Here is a 24,953-nt window from a genome sequence, read left to right on the forward strand (position 1 = left end):
CGCCAGAGGCTCAATGTATAGTCCTGATCATGGAGTCTTTTCATTAGCTTTAGCTTCTACAGCTCCCTGGCCAACCTATATGGAACTATATGGCATACAGCAGGTGGAGAAGGGCTGGTTTATATAGTCGGTAAGCCAAGGAACCAGAACGAACCATCCATGTATATGCCAGCTTTCTAACTTCCCAAAACAACTCCCAACTATTAAAATAAACAGTAAGCTTCAAAGATGCTTAAGCCATCTTTAAAAAAAAAAAAAAAGAATAAACGGTACTAGTTTGCCATATATCTTTATAGCTAGCACCACTTAAAAAACAACTATCCCATAATACCTTGTTTATGTACCTACAGTAAAAAAATAAATTGTTCTTCAGGACTTAATTGAAAGTCTGCAGTGATGGAGACTGACCCCCCCCCCCTTACTAACATTGAAGAAAGGAGTACTTCTTACCTTCCAATTCCAATTTCTTATTCAATAAACTAAAAAAAAACAAGTTCTCTCTAACAAATAAACATGTAGTATGTGGAATCCAGAAAATTCCTTAAATTGATTCCGATTACAAATGATTAATCTGAGTCCTTTAAGGAATCTTCAAGATTTTATATACTAAAAAACGTTCACATGTGCAATTGCCACTTATAACCAAAAACCAAACTGATTTGAAGAGACAAAATGCCAACACCCGCACTCGTAGTGAACAGCATCAAAAACAGATCTGTCATAAATTCATTTACAAAAGTATTTGGCTTGCTGTTTTCTTTCTCTTCAAACCAGTAAGCAAAAGTTGCCATTGTTTGACGTAACCTGCTAGTGTAAGAAAAAAAATTCTGTAACCACACAGACCATGACTGTTAAAAAAGATCAGTAAAGCTACTTAACTAGTCCATGGTTACTGCAGTTTTTGAGACCTGCACTTACGTTTTAATGATAACAATTTGCCCCTTACCTCTGGTCTAAAAGATGATCTAACTTTTTTCCTCTGTCTCTATTTATCAAACCAATGTTTGTTAATATTAGTCAAGTGTACTTATTGTTTAAAGACCAATGGATATATTAGCTACCCCTAGCGATTATCAATTTTCCTATAGGACAAAAACAGTTAAAATCATTTTCCAACTTTGTATAAAATGCTATTTTTTTGTGTGTGAAATCAGTCAACCAAGGCAAGAAAAGTTTAAGGTTTTGTTAACTGGACACCAATATAATATATGCATTTTTGCTATGGAGCCCAGCAAGTAATGTGAAGAATAGAGATAAGAGAAAGCAGTAAGACAGAGGAACCATAAACATCAGATGAATTACTTTTAACCAAAAGTGTTGTCTAAAGCTCACAGGCGTAGTACTTTTAAGTATCATCTTGATGACTCTAAAAGTCTCTAGGAAAACCAAGTCATGAAAATGCTGCTGTTCCTGTACTATTCTGGGTAGCCTTCAACTACTTGCACTTAGGCTTAGTGAATCCTAAGAAATTTTCTCATTATTTTTTTTAAAGACTAGCATTTGCAACATTACAGTGAACCTTACCTGAAATCTTCTGACCCAATTACTTCTGTGTAGTACATCACTTTGCACTTGTGAGATGAGACCTGTAGCGATGCCAGTACATCATCAACACGAGGCAGACTGGTGGTAGCGCAGGCAGGCATACTGTGGAACCTCCACTGGAGAATGTAGAAGCCAGGCCATCTAGTCACATGAGATCCCTTAAAGCAAGAGTGGAGGAAATCAAAATAGCTTGAAATGGCCATCGGTGCTAATAACCGACCATTTGGATATAATATTAGGGCACTTCATCAATCAGCAGTTGTAGGTTGGCTCTCCCTTTCATGCTCAGCCTACTTGACCTATTCAGAGAGGCTGGTAGGCAAGAACGCAAGAAACATAGTTCCATTAAACACGATTCGGTTTTCTTGAGTTTATGGTTATTGATCATCACGGCTTACCACAGATATAGATATGAAAAATAAGGGTTAATTGACAAGTACGGCATACATAATACCTAGTACCAGATCTTGACTTAGTGGTACGTCTCAGTGTTTAGACCAGTTACAAAGTTGTAACAAATTATGTAGCCTACCATCCTGCAGATGGACTTACGCATAGTTTTGAACATACAAACTTGTTACTATTGTAGAATTTGTATATCGCCCTTTTAAAACACAGAGATGTACTTTTTAGAGATTCTGAAAGTTGGAGATCTCCCCTAAAAAGCAGCTATTTCCTAGAATAAGGTTGCAAAATTTTAAGGAGGGATAGAAACCCAAGAGATCACCAACTAAATCAGTCAAAGATTGAAAGGTACATCCCCCGGTAGAGCTTCCTCACTGACGTACAATTGATCTCAGAAGTACATGACTGATTAAAATATCACTTTCCCCTTGCCCTGAAGGAGCAGTTACTTTAAGGTTTAGTTGGTTGAATTGGCATCCCATTTTATAGGACTTTGAAATGAGTAATTGGCCAAGTGTTCTGGTGTGAAGCAGAAGGCAAAATAGGTTTAGTGGGTGAAACTAAACTCAAACTATTTCAGAAGGACTTAAAGATCTCTTCCCCTCCTATAGCCATTATTAAGGCAGCCCATTTTGGAAATGAAAACACATGAAGCCCTCACTTTCTAAGGATGATACATTAGGAATTCTATTAAGACTTGCTAATGGCATAATCACAAAGAAGCAACACAAGAAGGCTGTTGTGAGTATTCAAAACATGCTTGAATTAAAAAGTCCATTCTGATAAAATTCTAAAAGCATTTTGCTAGGAATCAAAAGTAGGGGTTGTGTTTAAAAAAACGTGTTCTCACCTGCACACTTTCGCCTTCCTTGCAGATGAGTGGTGATTCCACCATACTGTAGTCTCGTCCCAGTTGCCAAGCTTTCTCTATCAACTGTACGTTATTGCCACCAGGAGAGGTAATGCTATGCGCCCCTACCAAAGAGTCTTTTTTTGGAGGCTGAGGGGCTCTCTTGGAGTGATAGATGTTGAAAACAATATCACCTTTACAAACATCAAAATCCCAGGTGATCACAGAAGCAGCTTCCACAATCTGAATGAAAATCTGGAAAGAAAAGCAAGTGGCTCTATTAGAAACTCTAGCCAGGACAGTTATTTCTACTGGCCAAGGCTCCCCCTGTCAGCCTTCTCTCAATAAGAGTTGTGCACCGTGTCTGGTTTGGAGCCTGCTATTTATATCAGCTACAGTACCAACAAAGGAGAATATTTGTAGCTCAGGGTTGAAACGAGGGGCCCTTGGTGCTCTCTGAGCTTGTTTTTTTACAGACGTTTCATTATCCAAACTAGGTAATATCATCAATGCTAGTAAGGAGTGGTGTTTGCTCTCTGTTTCTATTCTAGTGGCTTGTCCTGTCAGTGTTGGTGGGGGTGGTCTTGGATATCATTTGGTTGGGCTGTTTACTGTTGGCTTGTTTGGCAGTTCCCTGATTGGGGTATCGTTTACTTGATTGTTGGTCTGATTATTAATCTTGGAGTTAATCTATGGTCACCTGGGTGCAGATTGCTGGTGGGGAGGTGTTTGGGTCTTTTTGTTCCCTTTTTGGCTCGTTGATTGTCTCTTTTGCATAGTATGCAGATATTGTTTATGCCTATTGATGGCCAATTTGTCAGGGTGCCAGGCTTCTAGAAGTTCCCTAGTGTTTGTGGGTTTGGTTTAGGATGGTCGCAGCTTCCCAACTGAAACTATGGTTCAGTCTGACCGTAGTTACAGTACCTCCTGTCAGAAATCGGATTGAAGAGTTCATCTAGCTACAAACATCCATTAATAGTGTCACATCCTCAAAGCAATAGAGTTTGCTATTGTACAATTTTAATCTTTCAAGTTAGATGATTGTTAAAACCTTGACACTGCAAATGAAAATTCGATGCCCCAAAGCCAGAAACATAGGCTGTTGTCAGGTGAGACCTATGGTTGTTTAAGCAAAAAATAATAAAGAACTAGAAACAGAAGCTAGGAAGTCTAGGAAAATACAGTGAGCCAAGCATTAGCAGAATTGTTAACAATATTCAGATTACAGAGGGTGAGAACAAAGGAGATTCTGCTCCCCTTCTGTAACTTTTTAATTGCAGATGAGGGAAGGCTGCATCATTCAAGTGAAACTGGGGAAGAAAGTCAAGGGCTAGGCGCAGGGGTAGGCAACCTTGGCTCTTTTATGACTCGTGGACTTCAACTCCCAGAATTCCTGAGCCAGCATGGCTGGCTCAGGAATTCTGGGAGTTGAAGTCCACGAGTCATAAAAGAGCCAAGGTTGCCTACCCCTGGGCTAGGGACTTCCCACATGTCACTTAAGGTCTCTTTTCCTTAGAAATAAAGCATCACCATGACAAATACATAGATAGGATTTTGAGGCCATTCAGATGATGCTCAAGATAGCATTGTTGCCCAAAATTGTCATCCAAGATTGAAGCACTTAATGGAATGTACAAATATTTTTTTTTAAAAAAGGAAAAGATGTATGGTATGATTTTTTCCAATCTCTGGACACAGAATTTCAGTTTTGAAATCAAAAGAGTATCACTTGAACCAGTTCTGAAAATGAAATTGCTTCCAAAAAATCCTCCCCACATACCTGTTTAGTTATCTTTACCATAGGCTTTCCAGCTAGATAGCAGGCCCTAAGGAAAGCTGAACCTGGTTAGTACTCAGAAGAGAGCCTACCAGAAAATAGCAAAACTAGAGGCTAGACTAGGAAGTTAAAAAAAAAACAGCCAGAAAATATCCATGGTAAACCATAGGAAAACAGCATGGACTTATTCATGAGGTCATCAGGAATTGACCTTGATTTGAAGAAGATTATTTTTAGCAAACACGAGAGGGAAAGGGGAAAAATAAAATGATTTACCTCATGGGGAGCTCCTTTGAAGACACTTGCAGACTGATAGATAGTTTCTGTCCACAATTTTATATCTTCATTTTCCAGTTCTTCTGCTGTCCGGTACAAAGATTTGGGAACCAGCCCACCTTCTGGAACTTCGCACTAAATAAATTTAATTGAAGAGTGGAGGGAAAAGAGTCAGCAAAATGGATCTGTTTCTGCTCCAACTGAAAACATCTCAGGAAGAATATTCCACAATCAATTTGAAATAGTGAAAAGCTGTAAACAGATTAATGAGTTAAAACAACTCTCTGTGACTGGAAACATTTTCTCACTGTAGCTTCTATCTGCCCTCACAACACACTTCTCAAGCAGGTACTGATGGGGCACAGCCTGAGGGTCAATCGGCCTGAAACCCTGGATTCGGCCTGACTTCACTGTAAGACAGGCTAAATTCAAAAACTAGCTCTTCAGCCACAAAAGAACATCATATACTGTATATATGGTGTCACATACAAATGAATACATTGGCAGGATTTGAGTTTATTATTATCAATGGTTTATATTTCAGCATATGTCCTAAAGATGTTACCTAAATGACATGGTTCTATCATGGGGTCTGGGGGAGCCAGCAAGATGCCTGTATTATCTGTGAGTGGTAGTTACCACTCTCCTATGCTTTTACGTTTTTGATTTATTTTGTTTATTTTTTATTTCTGTACACAAGTTTGTTTTTTGCTGTTTTAACTTGAGAACTGCCTAGAACAGGGGTAGGCAACCTTGGCTCTTTTATGACTCGTGGACTTCAACTCCCAGAATTCCTGAGCCAGCTAAGCTAAGCTGGCTCAGGAATTCTGGGAGTTGAAGTCCACGAGTCATAAAAGAGCCAAGGTTGCCTACCCCTGGCCTAGAATCATGTAAATAAGATGGAGACTATATTATTTTTAAAACAAAGCAAAACATTTTATTGAAGCTCTGACTATGAGGTTTCGAGGTTGGGCAGACAAGGCAACAACACACTCTGTAAGTAGCCATCCTGAAGTGGTCTCTCAGAGTAAGCAGCTCCAGGATAACTTGAAGCCTCTTCTAGAAAGCACCTCAGAGAAGCAAGTGGCACGGAAAAGCATGTTTCACACCACACAACTGTTCCAACTACCTTGCCAACAACTGAGAGAGACCAGCAGCCCAGAAAACTTATTGTTGGCCCTCCCTGATTCCTAGCACCTAGCTGACAGAGGAATGTGCTACACAGTAATGCCGTTTTCTCATGCTGCTTTCCTTATCCCAATTTCTGGATTTATTGAAGGGACTAGTGGCACAAAAGGATGAATCTTGCTGGAGGCCAAGAAAGCCTTTGGGAGTGCTCTGGAAAAACAGAGAAGAGCCTTCTCCATATGAAGTCCCTTGGGGTTAATTAACTCGAGCAAATGCTGTGAGACTACAATATGTGCTAAAGGGCGCCAACCGGAGGTGTGTGCCAAAGGACTTTTAGGCTGGGTGGCTTCAACAAAGCCTTTAAGAAATCCCAAAGCAGCCCAGCCTAAAAATACTTGACTTCATTTGAGTCCAAAGGGATTCAAAACCACCCAAACTGCTTTGCTAAACTGAACTGGATGGCCACTTCAGCAAATTATGTCACCTATACAACTGAAATGGCTTCTTTCTGCACAGGCTAAATAGACTGGGCACTGGATTACAGTAGCACAGAGTGAATTATTACAGGTCACTGAACTTGGTTTGTCAAACAAACTGAAAGCAATTCTCCCTTTTTCTACCTACCATACATTCTCCGCCAAGAAAATCGGGAATAATTTCTTTGTCAATGTAATCCAACAGTCCACCAGGACCCTGGTAATCATTGCCAGCATAAATCAGGAATTTCTTTCGAGTGTTGTCATCAATGAAAGGGCTAACCTACAAACAAAATACTAAAGTAGTAACATTCCCAAGACATCAGATGAACTCAAGAGAAACACATTATTTCACAGGGCCACTGAAGTCTATGCTCTAGCTCACAGGTGTCAAATTCACTGCGTCACGTGACGTGTCACGACGTATCACGCCTTTTTTTGCATTGCCAGAGCTGGGGTGGGCACGGCCTCCATATGATGCAACTGGCCCACGGGCCGGCAGTTTGACACCCCTGCTCTAGCTGGATTTCTAAGCTGGATTTCTAAATATCAAGCTTGCCAATGTTGCCTATTCCAAAGTACACACTGACTCCAATTTACAAAACACAAATTCCCAAACAGAGAACCAACTTAAGGACCTACCAGTGTCCAAAGGACTGGAAACACTCTGGGGGCTCGGAGAATTAGAAGACGTCCGAGCGTTTCTGGATAATTGGCTTCTACCACCTCAATGATTCTCAGCAAGGCCTTGACCCCAGGTCTCCATAAGTGACGCATGTTCAAGCCTTCCAGATCCACCAAGCAAGTCCAAGAGCTGGTTTTCCCCAAAATAAAAAATATTCAGCATGTTCAGTTTAAATCAATCAAGCAATTATTTGATTGTGACAGTATACAAATATACTCTGCTACATTAGATGTTTTTACTCATCACTTAAATTCCGATAGGTCAAAAAGTTTTAAATCATAACCATAATACTTGTGAAATATTTGTTAATGAGAGAAAGAGAATAAATTTACTCTCCCCTCTTTCAAATCCAGATGCTTATAATTCTTTCAATCTCCTTCCAACTCTTTCAATTTTTGTGTTTAATTGTATTGCTCACTCATGAAGAGCAAGCACTCCCAATTTCACTGATCCTCCTTTTCAGCCTTTCCTTGGCCTACCATGTTTTTATTGTTTACATCCCATCCCATTTTTTTCATCCATCGTGATTTTAAAATGTTGTGTATGGAATTCCCAAATAGTCTTCTATTCAGACTGATTCAATATACGAGGGCAATTTAGAAATAAACCTCCGTTTTATCAATGACAGACACTCGCAGATACAGAACTTTTATTAGACACATTAGAAAACTTCAACATTACATTACTTTTTGACATACCGTATTTATTGGCGTATAACACGCACTTTTTCCCCCTGAAAATAGGGGGCAAATGATGTGTGCGTGTTATACGCCGATATAAGCGCTCCGCCGCCCGGCCCCACCTTTAAGTTTTTTTCCTGAAATTTCCCTCTTAAAATGAAGGTGCGTGTTATACGCCTGTGCGTGTTATACGCCAATAAATACGGTAATCGCCCTTCAAATTGAGGCACTTGTCATAACGTCTTACAAGGTTTGAAATTCCTTAGTAATAGTCACTTGGCGCCAAATCTGGGCTATAGGGGGTGGTGACCAAAAACATCCCAACGGAACTGCTTCAGAAGTTCTTAGGTGCATCTAGCGGTGTGCAGGCGAGCATTATCGTGAACCAACACCACACCGCAAGTCAGCATGCCCCACGCTTGTTATGGATGGCTCATCTGAGTTTTCGTAACATTTCACAGTAGACTTCTGAACTGATGGTTGAAGAACGCTCCATAACTTCACTAGCAGTACTCCTTTGGCATCTTCACATTTAGCGGGATTTTCTGTGGCACGTCTGGTGTAGTGTTGGGTCACAATAATGCTCGCCCACACACTGCTAGACACACCCAAGAACTTTTCAAGCAGTTCTGTTGGGATGTTTTTGATCACCCCCCATAGCCCAGATTCGGCGTCGAGCGACTACTACTAAGGAATTTCAATCCTTGTAAGATATTATGACAAGTGCCTCAATTTGAATGGTGATTATGTCGAAAAGTAATGTAATGTAGTTTTCAAATGTGTATAAAAGTTCTGTATCTGCGAGTGTCTGTCATTGATAACCAAACGGAGGTTTATTTCCAAATTGCCCTCATAATTAGCTGAGCTACACCAGAGGGTAGCTCTATCTATTTTCATACTGCTCTTGGGTCTACCATCACTTCCCATTGCCGTCTTTACTTATCTGGATCTACTCTTAGCTCTTACACTGGAGTATCTGATACTGCTGTTTAATGACTAAACTTTAGCAGAGTGGGTGGGATGCCAGAATCCTACAAAATCAAGTCTGCCTATGTGTGTGCAATATTGCATAAATGACCACTGGAATTGTGCTAAAGTGTTCCATTTCTTAACCTAGGAATTGGTCAAAACACTACACAGCAAAACTTTATCTCAAGTAGCACAAACGTATCTAAAGTTCAGTGAAACAGATTCATGGAATTTTAAGAAAGTTTCCTTACCTAATAGGCCTTCCAAATACTTTTGTATTTTCTTTACACCTCCTCAGTCCTTCTTCATTTATAGATAGAACCTGCACGTAATAAAAAAAAGATGAGAACGTTGTATTATGTCGTTGTAAAATGACCATGGATAAAATTTCAGCCACAGAGTTACTTTGGGTTCAATTTTATTTGATTTTTGTAAGAAATTAAAATAAAATAAAATAAAATAAAAGTATCTGAACTATGAAATAACTTGAATATGCAGTTTTGAGGAATCAATATGTGCAGATATTTAAAAATGTAAAATACCTCTTACAATTTAAAAATGAATTGCATATACCAAAAGATATTATTTTATATTTATTGGGCCCTTCAAAGAATGTTTAAAAAGAAATTAATACGATTTATATTGATGACATAAGAAATGTGAAAGTTCATAGAATCTGCTCTTGTCCATCTACAGCTTTGTTTGAATTTCAAATCACTACATACGTTAATACAACTTGGGGAAGAAATATTACAGCCAAAGATCTCAGTGTAATGTTGACCTATTTTCCTAAAACGTGGAATTTGTTATCTCATTGAGATGTTGGCACTTTGGAGGCTGGATCATGAAAAAGTGGTAATTTTATGGAACTGGAAAAACCATTTCTCTCTTACTTGCCTTCAGAGGCAGGAAGGCTGTTCTGATATCTGAGCATTAACACCTTATTCTCCTACTCAGAAGTGAGCAATCTATAACAGCCTCAGCTTAGCTGGCCAATAGTAAGAGATGCAATATCTCAAGAGCAAAAAGCTGTCCATATGTTTATTCTTGCACAAAAGACAGAAAAACCACACTGCTAATTCTAATAATACGATATCAAAATGAATAGATTGTCAATGACATTCCTAGAGTGTTCATCACTGTAATGTAACCTTTTCCAACTGAGAATACCCTGAAGATATTTTGGACATGATTTACTAGGAACATCCAGTTATGCTAACGGATACGAGATAATGAAATGGGGACGTAACATTCCCACTAAAAACCATCTGCAAATTGTATCTGAGGCACTTACATAGCGAAGCAGGGCTTCTTCTCCAAGAGCTCGCACCAAACCTTTGGTATCCATCTGGCCTAGTCTCAACACATACAGTGGACGCCCATCTGAACCAAAAGAATAATAACGGTGATATTCAAATTATCTTCTGATAAAGCAAGAAATGGTTAGAAGGCCTTCTGTATTCGTCTCCAAAGCAAACTGGAATGATCAATACTTGCTTATTAACTTAGTTTCCAACAAGAGTTTTGGCTGCATAAATAAAGATGATGCATAAATAAAGATGATAAAGATTTAACAGTCATTAAACAAACGGTCAGTGACTTTTGACTGCTTGTTTAATGGCTATTCAAAGTTATGAGGGCCTCAGAAAGGGTGCTTTACAGCCTATACAGTACTTCCAGTGACTGTAAAATGCCACACCGCCCCCAGGTCCCATGACCTCATTTTGGATGCTTGGCAATTAGCTTGCATTTACAACTGGTTACCAAGCAACCCGTGATCACGTGATCGCCATTTGCAATCTTTTCTGCCAGCTTCTCTGCCAGAAAGCCAATTCTGGTCATAAGTAGAGGGTTACCTATATAGGAACTGCTGGCTTGGAAACATGCTTAATATTATTTTCCTGTTTTATTATATTATTTCAATTTCTGTGGCTGCCCACTCATGCATCACTCGTCAACTTTATTGTATTATTACAAGAGTTATAAGCAGAAGAGGCAATGGGAATAAAAAAACCCCTATTATGATAAACAGAATGTTTTCCCCAGATCAGGGGTAGGCAACCTTGGCTCTTTTATGACTCATGGACTTCAACTCCCAGAATTCCTGAGCCAGCTAAGCTGGCTCAGGAATTCTGGGAGTTGAAGTCCACCAGTCATAAAAGAGCCAAGGTTGCCTATCCCTGCCCTAGATGAATAGGACAACCATGAGTTAAGGACATACTGAGAAGTTATCAATGAAAGTTAGAAGACACTGGTCTGACTCTAGTGACTCTACAGTCATATTGTGACACCTTCCCAATGGGTATTTCTTTTTGTTAGAATTTGAGATCACTACATTCCAAAATAATTTTGGGTGGCTTAACATTTTAAAACTATACTATGTAATATAAAGGGGAAAAAATAGTGCCCAAACAAAGCCACACAAATAATAACTCCCCAAATCACCAGGGACTCCCTAACCCAAGGCCTGGGAACAGAGGGAGGTTTTCAGAGACTTCTGGAAGGGCAGTATTGGGATCCCAAGATGCTTTTTTCCAAAAGGCAACTGGATTTTGTTTTTCCTTGAAGATGTTTCGCTTCTCATCCATGAAGCTTTTCAGTGGGCTGCAGAACTGAAAAAGCTTCTTGGATGAGAAGCAAAACGTCTTCAAGGAAAAATAAAGTCCAGTTACCTTTTGAAAACAGCACCTTTTGGACAACCATGACCTGGATGACTGAGAATCTCCATTGACATAGTATGGGGATGCGGTTCCAAAGATATGCTTCTCTGCTCCCAGGAGATGGCAATTAAATAAAGGAACCTGGAGCGCACCCACTCTGCCTGATCATAGTGAATGGGCAGAAACTATTGGGAACATGCAGTCCCTCAAATAACCAGGCCCTATGCCCAGAAAGGCTATAGAAGTGATGACCAGCAACTTGAATTACACCCAGAAGTCAACTGGCAACTAATACAGCTTGTAAAACGGTGATGATACATGGGAGTAACATGAGACACCCACTACAGCCTATGCTCCTGAATTTTGGATCAGCTTTGAACGGTCTTCCAAAGGTACAACTTGATTTGATCCCATGGCAGTATTTTGGCCAGCCACTGCTATATGCTGCGTTCATCAAACTCCCAAACTGTGCAAGATTGAAAACCGAGCGGGAAATCTGAAGTTGCAGATTGTTGATGTATTTTTTTATATTGTGTTTTATATTGCTGCCACTTAAGAGTTGGCAACAACTGTAATCGCTTACATGCCAAATAAATAATGAAGCCAAGTCTTCTCACTCTAATAGGATGCCTTCCACTATATCAAGATACCTATATCTTTATATCTTACCTTTTACTCCAACAAAGTATAATAAACTTTGACAATCAGTTTTAAGTACTCTCTTTAGCAAACCATACTGGCAGCATTTCAGAAGACCTAAGGCAGGGGTAGGCAACCTCGGCTCCTGCTGACTCAGGAATTCTGGGAGTTGAAGTCCATGAGTCATAAAAAAGCCGAGGTTGCCCACCCCTGACCTAAGGCTTCCCCTTATAAAAACATCTGTGTCGCTGTTACCTTTGTCATGATGGTGCCAACCACCTGCATAATAATCCTGCAATACTTGAGGAGGGTTCCATGTATCCAGGATGTAGTCCACCTGATGCTGTTTGCGCCACGTTAACGACTGGCACAGGATTTCTCTGGCCTTATCAATGTTGAAATCTCTGGCACGCAAGAACCTTAAGATGTGCTCATCTTTGGGGATCTATAAATGTATAGTAATCACTGGATAAGAACTGTTGAAAATATATAATACTCCATAAGAAAATTTCAAGAAGTAAGCTAGTCCCTTTCTGTGCTTAAGCACCATCCTTTCTCCATTAGAAAGCTGCCATTTCTTTCTTTCATTAATAGTACAAAAATAGTACAATCGGACAAGAAATTTAAAAGAATATTTGAAGAACGCCTAAAAGATTTCATGAAAAATAACAGAAGTAAACTGGGATATTAGAGCTGTATATATTTTGATAAATTTATTCTTTTCAGAAGTCTGAGCTGGGTACTCGTTTATAGAGTAATTTATTGTTTATACAGTAACTTCTAATTGTCTTAAATAAATTCTTGGCTGCAACTTTCCAATGTTAAGCAACGAGATATTAAAAGCTCCTTGCCTTTTTTGCTGCTAGTTAACAGAAATTGTAAGTGGCATAAATAGAATGAAATAGATAATTAAATATAACTATCAAATCAAAATCTTTATTACTGTCATTGACCAGCACAAAGTAACAACTATCTAACATATCAGCTCTGCAAAACTTAGTTAAAAATAAAAAATTACTCGTATACAAAACTAAGAATTCACTAAAATACTTGAATCTATATAAAACTTATAAAACAGAATTTAATTCAAATTAAGACTACCTGCAATGTAATATTTATTTATTTATTTATTATTTTTACAAAAATATGCCACACACCTTCCTCCTCTTATTTTCCCCACAGAGCTGGCTTTCATGGCTAAGGCGGGACTTGAACTCATGGTCTCCTGCTTTTCAGCCTGGTGCCCTAACCATGATGTTTTAATCAATGCCTATATATTTTAGTAATAATACGGTAAGCTTCTATCCTATAACTTAAATAATTCTTCGATAAAACATGGCAATGAAGACTGAAAACCTAAATAACTGGAGTTAATAAATGATAATGTAAATATGGCATAATTTTTGTTCAGTCTAACTAGCCTTTTTTAATAGTTCCCCAGTGGCTCTCTTTCCCCTCTCCCTTTAACAGGTACCACATACTGCTGCTTTTGAATTCAACCACAGCACTGACAGGATTGAGAAGTTATGGGGGCAAGGGTGGGCAGAGCCATTCAAATTGCAATGCTTAAATTTATAGTGTTAGCAGCCCCTCCCTATCTTATCTAAGTCTCTGCCAATAATGTCTTATTCCTGCCCCACACCACATGCTGAAAAAAAATGCACGTTTTGGTCTCGCACAAACAATTAAAAACTGATCCATAGACAAAACAGTTCACGAGCAGAATGTTTTGTATATTCTTATTTAGGAAAAAGATAGAACTCCAAAGACAAAAAGGATGCCTTATAGCAGAATGGAGAAGTTGGACAGGAAATATAAGAACACAGTCCAGGAAATTTTCAACCACAGTACTAGAAGATCATAAAAACATCACGAGGAGGAAGTCTTGGGGGAGGGAGAATCACCCAATTCTGAAATAGATTTAGGAATCTAAATTCTGCACTATGGGAAACTAAAGATTAGAATTTTCTAATTTATAAATAAATACATAAATAATTTGGCACTTTTGTTTTTCTTCCTTTGGACACTGACATTCTGCCAGACATTCTTGTACACCACGCACTTTTCTAATGGACAGGAAGCAAAAGAGAGACACATCCTCTTACTTTGCCTTTGTGTGTTTCCTGGAGCCACTGCCGAAGCCTGATGAGGCAGCTTTCCTGAAGTGGAGTCAAGTCGCCCAGATACCTCTTGATATAATCTGCATCTAATTTGTCTGAAAAAATAGAATTGTTTTCATTGCCCATACTTCCAGTGCAAACCCTCATTTGAAATCGTCAATTATTTACATAAATTAGCCACTAGTACTTTTGATATTTCCATCAGTTCTGTAGATCTTTGTAACCTCCATGCTACTAACTGCCTTCAACATCTATCATCTGAATCCCCAGTTGATTAAAAAACAACAACTGTGTATCTACTTGATATTCTTGAAAAGAGATAAAACTGTACAACTGCCCGCCTGCATTTTTTTGAATAAATTAATTAATTTGATTCTTTCCTTGTATCCTTAAAATCCAGCTGAGATTATGATGGCATTCATAAAATGGTTATAAACGAGGACAGGACAAACTACACACCATCAGGTGTTCCAGCCGCCAGTTCTGATGCATTGTTGCATGTGTTGATTTCCTTGGTGTTCAGTCCCTCTTTAACGACAGTTTCTGGTATGCTGATTGGAGGGGACAGTGACCGTCTAAAGTGAGCTGTGCCGTGTTCGAATGCAAATTTAGCAGGAGGAGTCCAACGAGGAATAAATGCTACACCTTCTTCTTCTAGTTGCTTCAAGTAGTACTCTATTATCTCTTTGCCCTTTCAAAACAAGACAATTCTTACATCAATACATTGTAGATGTACATGGTTGGTGTGTGTGTGTGTGTGGAGAACTCACGTAATTAGTTCCTGATTGAAGAAAACTAAGTCTGCTGGAATAGCAGGAACCTAGTGTTATGCCATATACTTCAGCATTACAAACCCTCAAATAGAAACTCAAGAAGAGAAGAACAAATATATTCCCATGAGTTTCAATACAAAAAGAAAAAAAAGAGAGAAAGAAATGAAAAATATGTCTTCTGGATCTTTTTGTTCAAAAACAGACATAGCTGTCTTTTGAATCGTGAAGATCATTCCAGGTCATGGGTAACCTCATTCCTTCTAAATATAAATTGTAAAGTAGACTATTTTTAGTGACTCAGTGCTGAAAGGCCAACTTCTTCTAAACTGGTTTATTCTTCAGCAGAACATGATCCCCAATATGTCTGTATTCATTCATTCATTCATTCATTCATTCCTGTTATTGGACAATAATCTCTGTAAGATTAAAAGGTGAGAACTGATGATATTCTGGATGACCAGAGCCCGCCATACTCAGGCCCTCCTCTTGCCAATATAATAGGGTAGAACATGCCTCTAATAGAAGATGAGAGTAAACACAGAGTATGAAGTCATACAAGATCAATAAGATCCTTCTCAGGAGCTGAAAATTGTTCCCAGCCTTCAGGAAACAGCAACATTATTTGCGTATAAAACTTAAAAAGATTACCTTTTTAATATTGCTGGTGTATTGCTTCATAGCAATCTTTTCTACTGTGCTTTCAAAGCCAAAGAAAGATTTAATATCAAGACTTGCAGACTGCTCAAAACATGTCCAGTCTTCATTGTCTGGGTGCACCTGGAGATTTAAGAAATACAAATCTAGGTGTAAGAAAATCTTAATCCAGTAGCACAAAGACAATTATTTCTTAAGCATTTTCCTTTTCTTCACTTACAACTTTTTTCTCACCAACGTAACAGAATGCCCAATATGCCCAATATTTGTGTTCCTACAGAATTATTTTACATGTTGTTTGAAAAATATTATCTTCTTAAATCTTAAAAACTGTGCAGCCAATAATTTCTTTGAATGGAATAAAATCTGAGAAAAACCACAAAGCAAATATAAAATCTGCATTAATTCAAGACTTGTGAATTAGATTTTCCTCAGATCAGAATTGCCAACAAAAATGACAAACTCTGAGTATCACAGAACAATTTACATCACAAATTGTCTTAAAGTGATCAGAAAAATCTGTCGGGTATATTCTTCTTGCTCCTAAACTCTCCTCAGGAGCTACGTTCTCGTCACTACGCTTTCAGAAAAGTAAGCAAGAACATCTCTTCAAATAAGCCTTTAAAGTCAAATCAATAATAACGTTATATGGGTTAGCTGTGCTTTTAATTGAAAACAGAACCATAAATAATTGAAACCATAAATAACAAAGAAAGCTTAATTAGAAATGGCCAGACAGACGTTCTTAGAAAGACCATAACATAAAATTGAAGCTTTCCCTTACTCACCGTATATGAGCATTTTTCATTAATGACAACTCTGTTGGAGAAAGTTTCATTGTGGGCCTCTATGTGTAAAGTGCGGTCTCTTCTATTCAAGGAGTTCTTTTGGATAAAGTAAACATAATCTACCCCTGCAATCTGAGAAGGAGAACAGAGATGAATTTAAGAAGCAGCCCCATATACAGGTGAAACTCGAAAAATTAGAATATTGTGCAAAAGTTCATTTATTTCAGTAATGCAACTTAAAAGGTGAACCTAATATATGAGATAGACTCATTACATGCAAAGCAAGATAGTTCAAGCCGTGATGTGTCATAAGTGAGATGATTATGGCTTACAGCTCATGAAAACCCCAAATCCACAATCTCAGAAAATTAGAATATTGTGAAAAAGTTCAATATTCTAGGCTCAAAGTGTCCCACTCTAATCAGCTAATTAAGCCATAACACCTGCAAAGGGTTCCTGAGCCTTTAAATGGTCTCTCAGTCTGGTTCAGTAGGAATCATAATCATGGGAAAGACTGCTGACCTGACAGTTGTGCAGAAAACCATCATTGACACCCTCCATAAGGAGGGAAAGCCTCAAAAGGTAATTGCAAAAGAAGTTGGATGCTCCCAAAGTGCTGTATCAAAGCACATTAATAGAAGGTTATGTGGAAGGGAAAAGTGTGGAAGAAAAAGGTGCACAAGCAGCAGGGATGACCGCAGCCTGGAGAGGATTGTCAGGAAAAGGCCATTCAAAAGTGTTGGGGACTTTCACAAGGAGTGGACTGAGGCTGGAGTCAGTGCATCAAGAGCCTCCACACACAGACGGATCCTGGACATGGACTTCAAATGTCATATTCCTCTTGTCAAGCCGCTCCTGAACAACAAACGTCAGAAGTGTCTTACCTGGGCTAAAGAAAAACAGAACTGGTCTGTTGCTCAGTGGTCCAAAGTTCTCTTTTCTGATGAGAGCAACTTTTGCATCTCATTTGGGAACCAAGGATCCAGAGTCTGGAGGAAGAATGGAGAGGCACACACTGCCAAAAGCACCAAAACCTGGTTCAATGACCGTGGGATTACTGTGCTTGATTGGCCAGCAAACTCGCCTGACCTTAACCCCATAGAGAAACTATGGGGCATTGCCAAGAGAAAGATAAGAGACATGAGACCGAACAATGCAGAAGAGCTGAAGGCCGCTATTGAAGCATCCTAGTCTTCCATAACACCTCAGCAGTGCCACAGGCTGATAGCTTCCATGCCACGCCACATTGAAGCAGTAATTGCTGCAAAAGGGGCCCAAACCAAGTACTGAGTACATATGCATGCTTATACTTTTCAGAGGTCCGATATTGTTCTATGTACAATCCTTGTTTTATTGATTGCATGTAATATTCTAATTTTCTGAGATTGTGGATTTGAGGTTTTCATGAGCTGTAAGTCATAATCATCTCACTTATGACACATCACGGCTTGAACTATCTTGCTTTGCATGTAATGAGTCTATCTCATATATTAGGTTCACCTTCTAAGTTGCATTACTGAAATAAATGAACTTTTGCACAATATTCTAATTTTTCGAGTTTCACCTGTAGACGGTTATTTGGGCAAAGAACCTGCCTAGGCGTATACCTTTTTCAGGAGCCGTGGAGCATCCACATCCAGTTTACAACGTCTTTCGGTCACATGGATTGCTCGGTCGTCACTCTTGAATTCACTCACAGTATCACTGCCTACAAACATGGGGATAAGAGGGCAAGTGGGAAACCTTTTCTCATATGCCTGTAAGAAAAGAAGAATATACACATCAACCTCTGTCACAAGGCTCTCAAGGCAGCATTTCACATACTTGCTAATCACAGATGTCCTCTTCATTTTAATAAATAAAGGCTAAATTATGTTAAATACTAAAACGCTGTCTTGTATTTCTCACATATCTAATACGAGCAGTGAGTGGCACAGGAGAAGCATCTTTAGGCGATTGTCTCCAGTTTTCCAAAGTACTTCCTCTAAGCCTAATAAAGACATTGAAAGCTTATTCCTGCCATACTGGTTGTCCCCAAGCATACCTATACAAATTCTTCTCAGAACTGGGACAACCAATTCCCAGCCTGTATTCATGACTAAGTACATGCAGGTAGTCCTCGACTTATGATGGCAACTGGGATCTAAGCGACAGCAATCCCTGCAGTCCCGGTTGCCATCATTAATATGGTTATTAGGTAAGACAGCTTCCTGCAGTCAAAGTTACTGGGGAAGCTGATAAAAGTTGCAAGTCCCAGGCTGGCAGGCAGGTAAGTGGCTGCTGCCAGAAGGGCGTGAGGCATGGTGCAGGAAAGGTGTATGAGGGTGGTGAGATACGGGTTGGATGCAAAAGGTTGTGTGAGAGGTCTAACACAAGTTGGGGAGGGTGCACAAGAAGGTTTGTGAGGGCATATTCATTCACAAACCAAATTCTTGCATCAGATCAAATTCTTGTATCAGGTCATTGTGTTTATCTATCCCCACACATTTGCACTGAAACAACCCATTCAGATGATCTGTTTGTGCATGTGTTTTGCGCATTTATTAATTGTATCATGCTTTTAACATCTTAGAATTTCTGCTATTATATCCTGATTTTTATTTATTATAGGGGCATACATTTGGGTTGTTAATATTGACATGGCACGCTGCTAATTGTAAGATGATGATACAATCCAGTTTCAGAATAAACTTTTATTCCAGCATAATATATATTACTACTTTCAGAAAAAAAGATTTCAATTTATTCTATCAAGTTATCCAGATATTTTCCAACACATTCACTTATGACTAGGATATGAATTTGCAATCTCTCCACCTCTCAGGGGGCATTCAGGAGCTTTTCTGCTGTGAATAAAATTGTAAGATTCCTGGCAAATCTTCACATCCCCTGACAACCTAAGTCTGCCAGGGGCTCAGTTTTTAAATGCCTTCTGAAGTTATTCCTACATTATACGAAAATTATCAAGTTAATGCTCTTCTCTTCTGACAGAAACCTGGACATTAATAAAAGTAGATTATTTCCTTTTCTGCCTCTAACAATTTTAGTTTCAGTGTGAAGGAACATAGTCCTTTACCTTGAATGTAGATTTAACACCTAAGACATAAATATGAATTCTAAGAATCCATTCAGGCAAAATAGTGAATCAAACTTTGGAAATCCACCTCTAGTGGTAAAGATTAGAAACATATCTCCAAGGTATGAATAGTGGTATGTGGTTTTATAATTCAAAATAAATTGGAAGTAGCCTTTTTTGCTAATAGCTTAGAAATTATAGGGAAACTGAGAAGTAAATTCACAAACATCTGACCCATGAAAGAAGCTCTAGCTGTCTAGCTTTTCTGCTTAACTGCCTTTCACTATTATAATAACTGAGAATCTTGAAAATTCCTCCCCTCTCCCCAAAATACACACACTGCACAGGAAACAATAACTAATGCAAAAGTTCATATCAGATTCAAAATCTGTCCCACCTAGTGCATCTTTTGCTTTTGGTGGTTTTTGATACTATCAACCATGGCAGCCTTTTGAGCTGCCTTAGGGAGGTGGGGGCATTATCTAAATTTGACAAATAAATAAAATCGCCCACATTTGAAGGAGTCAGCTTGCTTAACACCAAATTCTGCAAGGTAGGTCTATTATAGGTAGCTCTAACCTGCATTGTTATTAAGCCTTTAAAAATGTAGTGTGCTAATAAACTGTGCAACTAGCTATGTTTAGAATGCTTTCATGAAGGAGATGACTAGGCAGGTACTTTTAATTTAATTTTAAAATGCTCAGCACGTATGCATCTTCAACAGAGCTGCATGAAGCCAACTGCAGTGGCATTTTATTTTCCAAGAACAGTTTTTGGCATTATGTGTATGACAAAGTCTGACATCAGCTGCAACTGAACAAAGCCTTCAGATATTATTTCCCACATACCAGCTTAAAAATCTTAACTCAAACCGTAAGTATGTAGTTGCTTAGCAACTACAAGATTTGCAATAGGCTATTTTTTCCACCAGAACTTAAGCATTCAATCCGTTTCCTTCTTTCATCATTTTATGATATTATTTGCATTAATTTTAAAGATTGTATATACAAATTCTAGTGATATCTCCAAAGCGAGCCTGAATGATGTATTAAAAGGATAAGTGATTATCCATCAAACAGCCATAGCATTCTAAACAGTGTGCTAACAGCCAAAGCAGTGCTAATGTCAGCATGAGAGGAATATCTCAAAAATCAATTTTGTAAACTCAGTGCTATATTGGGAAATTTTAAGGAGATCAAGAAGGTAGTGCTAATGGCGCTCTATTCCTTTATGCTGGTGGTATAACTTTCTAAAAATACTACAGGATGTGAAAGCCACCTGCTCCCTCCTCCTTTAAAACAGATGTCTGCCAAGAAACCACATGGGAGCTTAAACCCATATAAATATTGCTAAATGCCATTCACTGGAGAATACTGTCAATTATTTTTATTTGACAATATACATACTCCAAGACAATTAATGTATCAATATTGTACCTCTTGGGCACAGAAGGTTATATCCACTAATTATACATACCAGCTTAAAGTTACCAAGAATTTCCTGTGACAAATGAATAGCAGAAATGCTATAAAACACCCAGGGATATGGTTGTGCCATTTCCATATCGTATTCTATGAACCACAGTAATCACACTGGAAGTATACAAACATTACAGGCATATCGACATTATCAGAAGTATATCAACAGAGTTTGGCAATCTAAATTATAATGCTTTTTTTTTTTTTTTTAAAGTATACCTTCCTCCTTGACAACGTTTTTTCCTTCTAGGTTTGTTAAATTTCTCTGTTTCATAAATGGTCTATTCCACTATATGCAGAAATTAACTCTTTTGTGTCTTGAAGCATATTGACTATATCCACACTTGCCTCATTACAGTAATGTAGATCCCTCCACCTAATTATCTAACTCAGTGGTTCTCAACCTGCAATGTCGTCACAGGGGATCCATAAAGACTTGAAAAAATGTTATGATTTAAACCTTAAGTCTTGGGGGTCTGTGGTCATGGTCCGTGACCACAAAAAGTTTTTAAAAGGGGTCCGTGATAAAGAAAAGGTTGAGAACCACTGATCTAACTCATGCCTCCAATGTGAATAGAGCACCATTCATGATTCAGCAAAATAAAGGTCTCATCTTTATTACAACTACTACTTAGAAAAGCCAATCTTAAATAATCCTAGACATCTTTCCCCCCTCAATTTTTCTTCCTCAGAATTCAAATTATCAGTTAGTCCACTATTGTGTTACTGGTATGTTTTGCATCCAATATTGATTACAAATAACTTTGTTATTTTTAAGACAAGGTTTTCAGGTCTTGTTTCAAGAGCATATAAGTGTTATTTATTGTTGGCAACCACTTAAAACTTCTAGAAAATTTTGACTGTAGCTCCTAGTAGAAAAATGCATAATCATATAGCATACAATCTTGATGGCAGTGTGGCTAAGAACATTAAAAGTTAAATGGGACTTTTCTCATACAGCATCATCACTACAGGAGCCTTGTGCAGATGACTAAGTTATAAATGGCCAGTCCATAATGGCTTACAAAAATTTGTTATTAGAAAATATTCTTAAATAATTTTGGTGAAGTAGACCAATGTCTTGCTTAAGACATCAAGATATATGGCATTTCCTGTAAGAGGCTGGTAACAAAATTAACTAAAGCGATTCTTATAAAAATAAACCAAGGTTGAATAACTTCACATATATTTCCTTATAAGATAAATATCTTCTCATACTACCATTCTTTGAGTAACCCATCCCAAAAGCCTGGAAGTACTGTATTAACAAATGAATCTGAAGGAAGCCATTCACACTCAGTTCTACTCCTTAAAACAAAAAGGAACATTTTACAAAACATGAGAAATTTATTACTGAAATACAAATAGTACTCTAAATTAGACAATTTAATTTCAAGCCATGTCAGGCAAAACTATACAAGTAACAAAATAAAACATATTAAATGAACAATTCAAAATTCAGTCATGGGACTGAAGGAAGAAAATGTACTTGCAGAGCTAGATAAGTTCTTGAACTGAGTCCACCGTTGATGTCAGTCACATTTCCCATCACGTGGAGAAACACAATATGTTTTGGAAAAGAAACTAATTCCATCAGGAAGCTCATTACTTATTCTGCTATTGTGGTTCAAACATCTCTAAATGCTGGGACACTTATTCCCACCGTCTTGCAGGGACTCAGGAAATTTAAGAATATGGCAAACACAACCTTTTAATCACACATACTACATTATTACGAAAGCAAGAGCCTAATAACATCTCTGCCTGTTGTTGCAGTGAAATTACAATTTGCATTAAGAAGGGCCATTATGTTAAGACAGCTTGAACATTGCTGCCTTATTAATTCAACTGCTTACATAATCTGCTTACATTATATCTGAAAGTTCTAAGATTTTATCTGGATTCTCAAAACTCTCAATTGTTTCCTTATATGAAACATTTCTCCTTTTCATATTTGACATGGTGGTGAATATTTTCTAGCAGGAGGCAATCAAGCATGTTAATCCTATAATGGGTATGCCTCACCAATACTGTAACTCTTCTAAAAATGTTTTACCCACAGCTGCAGATGAAGGCATCTTTGTAACACAGCTGATATCCCATAAACTCATAATCCACCTAGTTAATTGCCTCTCCCATTATTTCCCAGGATATTATCATCCATTAATCAAAGAATGTAAATGTTACTACGTTTCCTACATTCAATTACTAAAAGATAACATTTCTTTATTGTACTGCTGCTTAGAGATCTTCAAATCATGGGTTAATGAATATTAATCAGTAACATGGCATTTTAGCAAATTAGGACAAAATTGCCCTGCAAAATGGTAAAAATAAAGAAGCACTAAAATATACAGATCCACAAATTCAATGGGAATAGATTCCTACATCAGTTTCATGATCTGAGTAATAAATGCTCTCTTCTTTCAGTTCCATAATTATTTTAGCTGCTCTAAAAAGCTAGCAAGATGAGCCCTGCTTAGATGGGGAACCATCCAGAAAGTCCAGGTTAGACTAGGAAGCTGAAAAGGAGAACGCAGTCAGAAAACATTTCCACCTTACTGCTAAGAAAGCTGCATTAAAGTGTTCCATGTAAATCATCATGAATTGAGCATTACTTGAAGATACTGCTTACATAGTACAGGTAGTCCTTGCTTACCAACAGTATTTGGGACCATGAAGTCTGTCCTTAAGCAACGCAGTCATACAGCACGATGAGACATTTACAACCTCATTCCTACAGAAACCAGTAATGAAGGTTGCAAATGGCAATCACATAGCTGTGGGATGCTGCAACGTTGTAACTGCGAGTTGGTTGCAAAGTTGATTACATGATTGTGGGGACACAGCAATGGCTACAATTGCAAAGATGCATTGTTAAGAAGCTCCTATTTATACCTCCCATCACAACTTTGAATGATCCCTGAACAAGTGGGTATTAAATGAGGAGTATCTATAACAAATAGATATCAAAAGGTGGAACAAGAAGATATTGTAGACAAAAGAACATCCAGCTTTCTATCTGCTTCTTCTTGTATCTATTGGAGTAGATAGATGAAAGATGCTTTAACAATAGTCAACAATAGTGCGAAGTTACTTATATTTAGTAGAAAAACACACTACATGAGGGTGCTACATTATTCATAAATGTCACAGGAGAGACATTTAAGACCCCAGGCTTTATTCTGGAATTGAATAATGACAATATAATTGCCAGGAAGTATAGATGAATATTTCTTCTCGTTCAAAGTTTGGTTACTATGGCCTCCCTTTAGCACAGTATGCATGTATAATTTAATTGCTATCCTGCCTGTTTTTCTACTTGACATTCAGGACACATTAACAAACAGTTCAAACTCATAAAAAGAGTACAAATAGCAATTAAACCAATTTACTCTTAGTTGTATACTATACATGTTTTAATTGAAAGGCCTTCAGAATACTAAATATCAGCACTAAACCCAGGAGGGATAAAAAAAATGTCTAAGTTCCTTTGCTTGTCTGAATATTTAAATATTTTTGGCATAGATACACCCACAGACATTTAAAAAAATAAACCAGTTAAAAGTTAAATTATAGTTTAAGCCTTGAGCACAATGCCACGATGCAGTTCAGCTGGGCACTCTATATTTAAACCTCATTTTCATGACTATCTATGTAACGGAGCACAGACAGCACTCTACTTATGAGCTAGGGATGACTCTTAGTGACATCAGCAGCGGCAGCTGTTTTTTCTAATTTTGTTGGCAGAAGAAAACAAACTTCCAAACTGAGGGCTCAGCCAACTTTGACAGATGGTGCTGATGGACTGGATGTGACTGAGATAGAGATGTCCACTCTCCTTCCAGATGAGAGATGGCAGTGAGGGCCTGGTTGTCTATACCTTCAGCTATCCCATGAACCGGGAATGTGGTATGGGTGTATCTGTGTGTGTGTGTGTGTGTGTGTGTGTGTGTGTGTGTGTATGGGAGGGG

General features: G+C 38.2%; 1 protein-coding gene across 1 annotated transcript in view; it reads right to left on the reverse strand.

Annotated features, from left to right (window-relative positions):
* SEC14L1 (SEC14 like lipid binding 1) overlaps positions 1-24,953 on the reverse strand; it is a 33,638-nt gene that overhangs the window by 399 nt on the left and 8,286 nt on the right. Inside the window, exons 3-15 of the mRNA XM_015820786.1 lie at positions 18,033-18,182; positions 16,426-16,557; positions 15,632-15,760; positions 14,670-14,901; positions 14,196-14,305; positions 12,346-12,535; positions 10,086-10,174; positions 9,043-9,113; positions 7,100-7,271; positions 6,606-6,740; positions 4,854-4,988; positions 2,801-3,055; positions 1,525-1,703 (exon numbers count right to left, since the gene is read on the reverse strand). Coding sequence (XP_015676272.1) covers positions 1,525-1,703; positions 2,801-3,055; positions 4,854-4,988; positions 6,606-6,740; positions 7,100-7,271; positions 9,043-9,113; positions 10,086-10,174; positions 12,346-12,535; positions 14,196-14,305; positions 14,670-14,901; positions 15,632-15,760; positions 16,426-16,557; positions 18,033-18,182 — 1,979 coding nt within the window. The remainder of the gene's footprint in view (positions 1-1,524; positions 1,704-2,800; positions 3,056-4,853; positions 4,989-6,605; positions 6,741-7,099; positions 7,272-9,042; positions 9,114-10,085; positions 10,175-12,345; positions 12,536-14,195; positions 14,306-14,669; positions 14,902-15,631; positions 15,761-16,425; positions 16,558-18,032; positions 18,183-24,953) is intronic.

Source organism: Protobothrops mucrosquamatus, unplaced genomic scaffold (genome assembly GCF_001527695.2).
Source record: "Protobothrops mucrosquamatus isolate PMUCROS unplaced genomic scaffold, P.Mucros_1.0 scaffold1183, whole genome shotgun sequence".
Classification (NCBI taxonomy): domain Eukaryota; kingdom Metazoa; phylum Chordata; class Lepidosauria; order Squamata; family Viperidae; genus Protobothrops; species Protobothrops mucrosquamatus.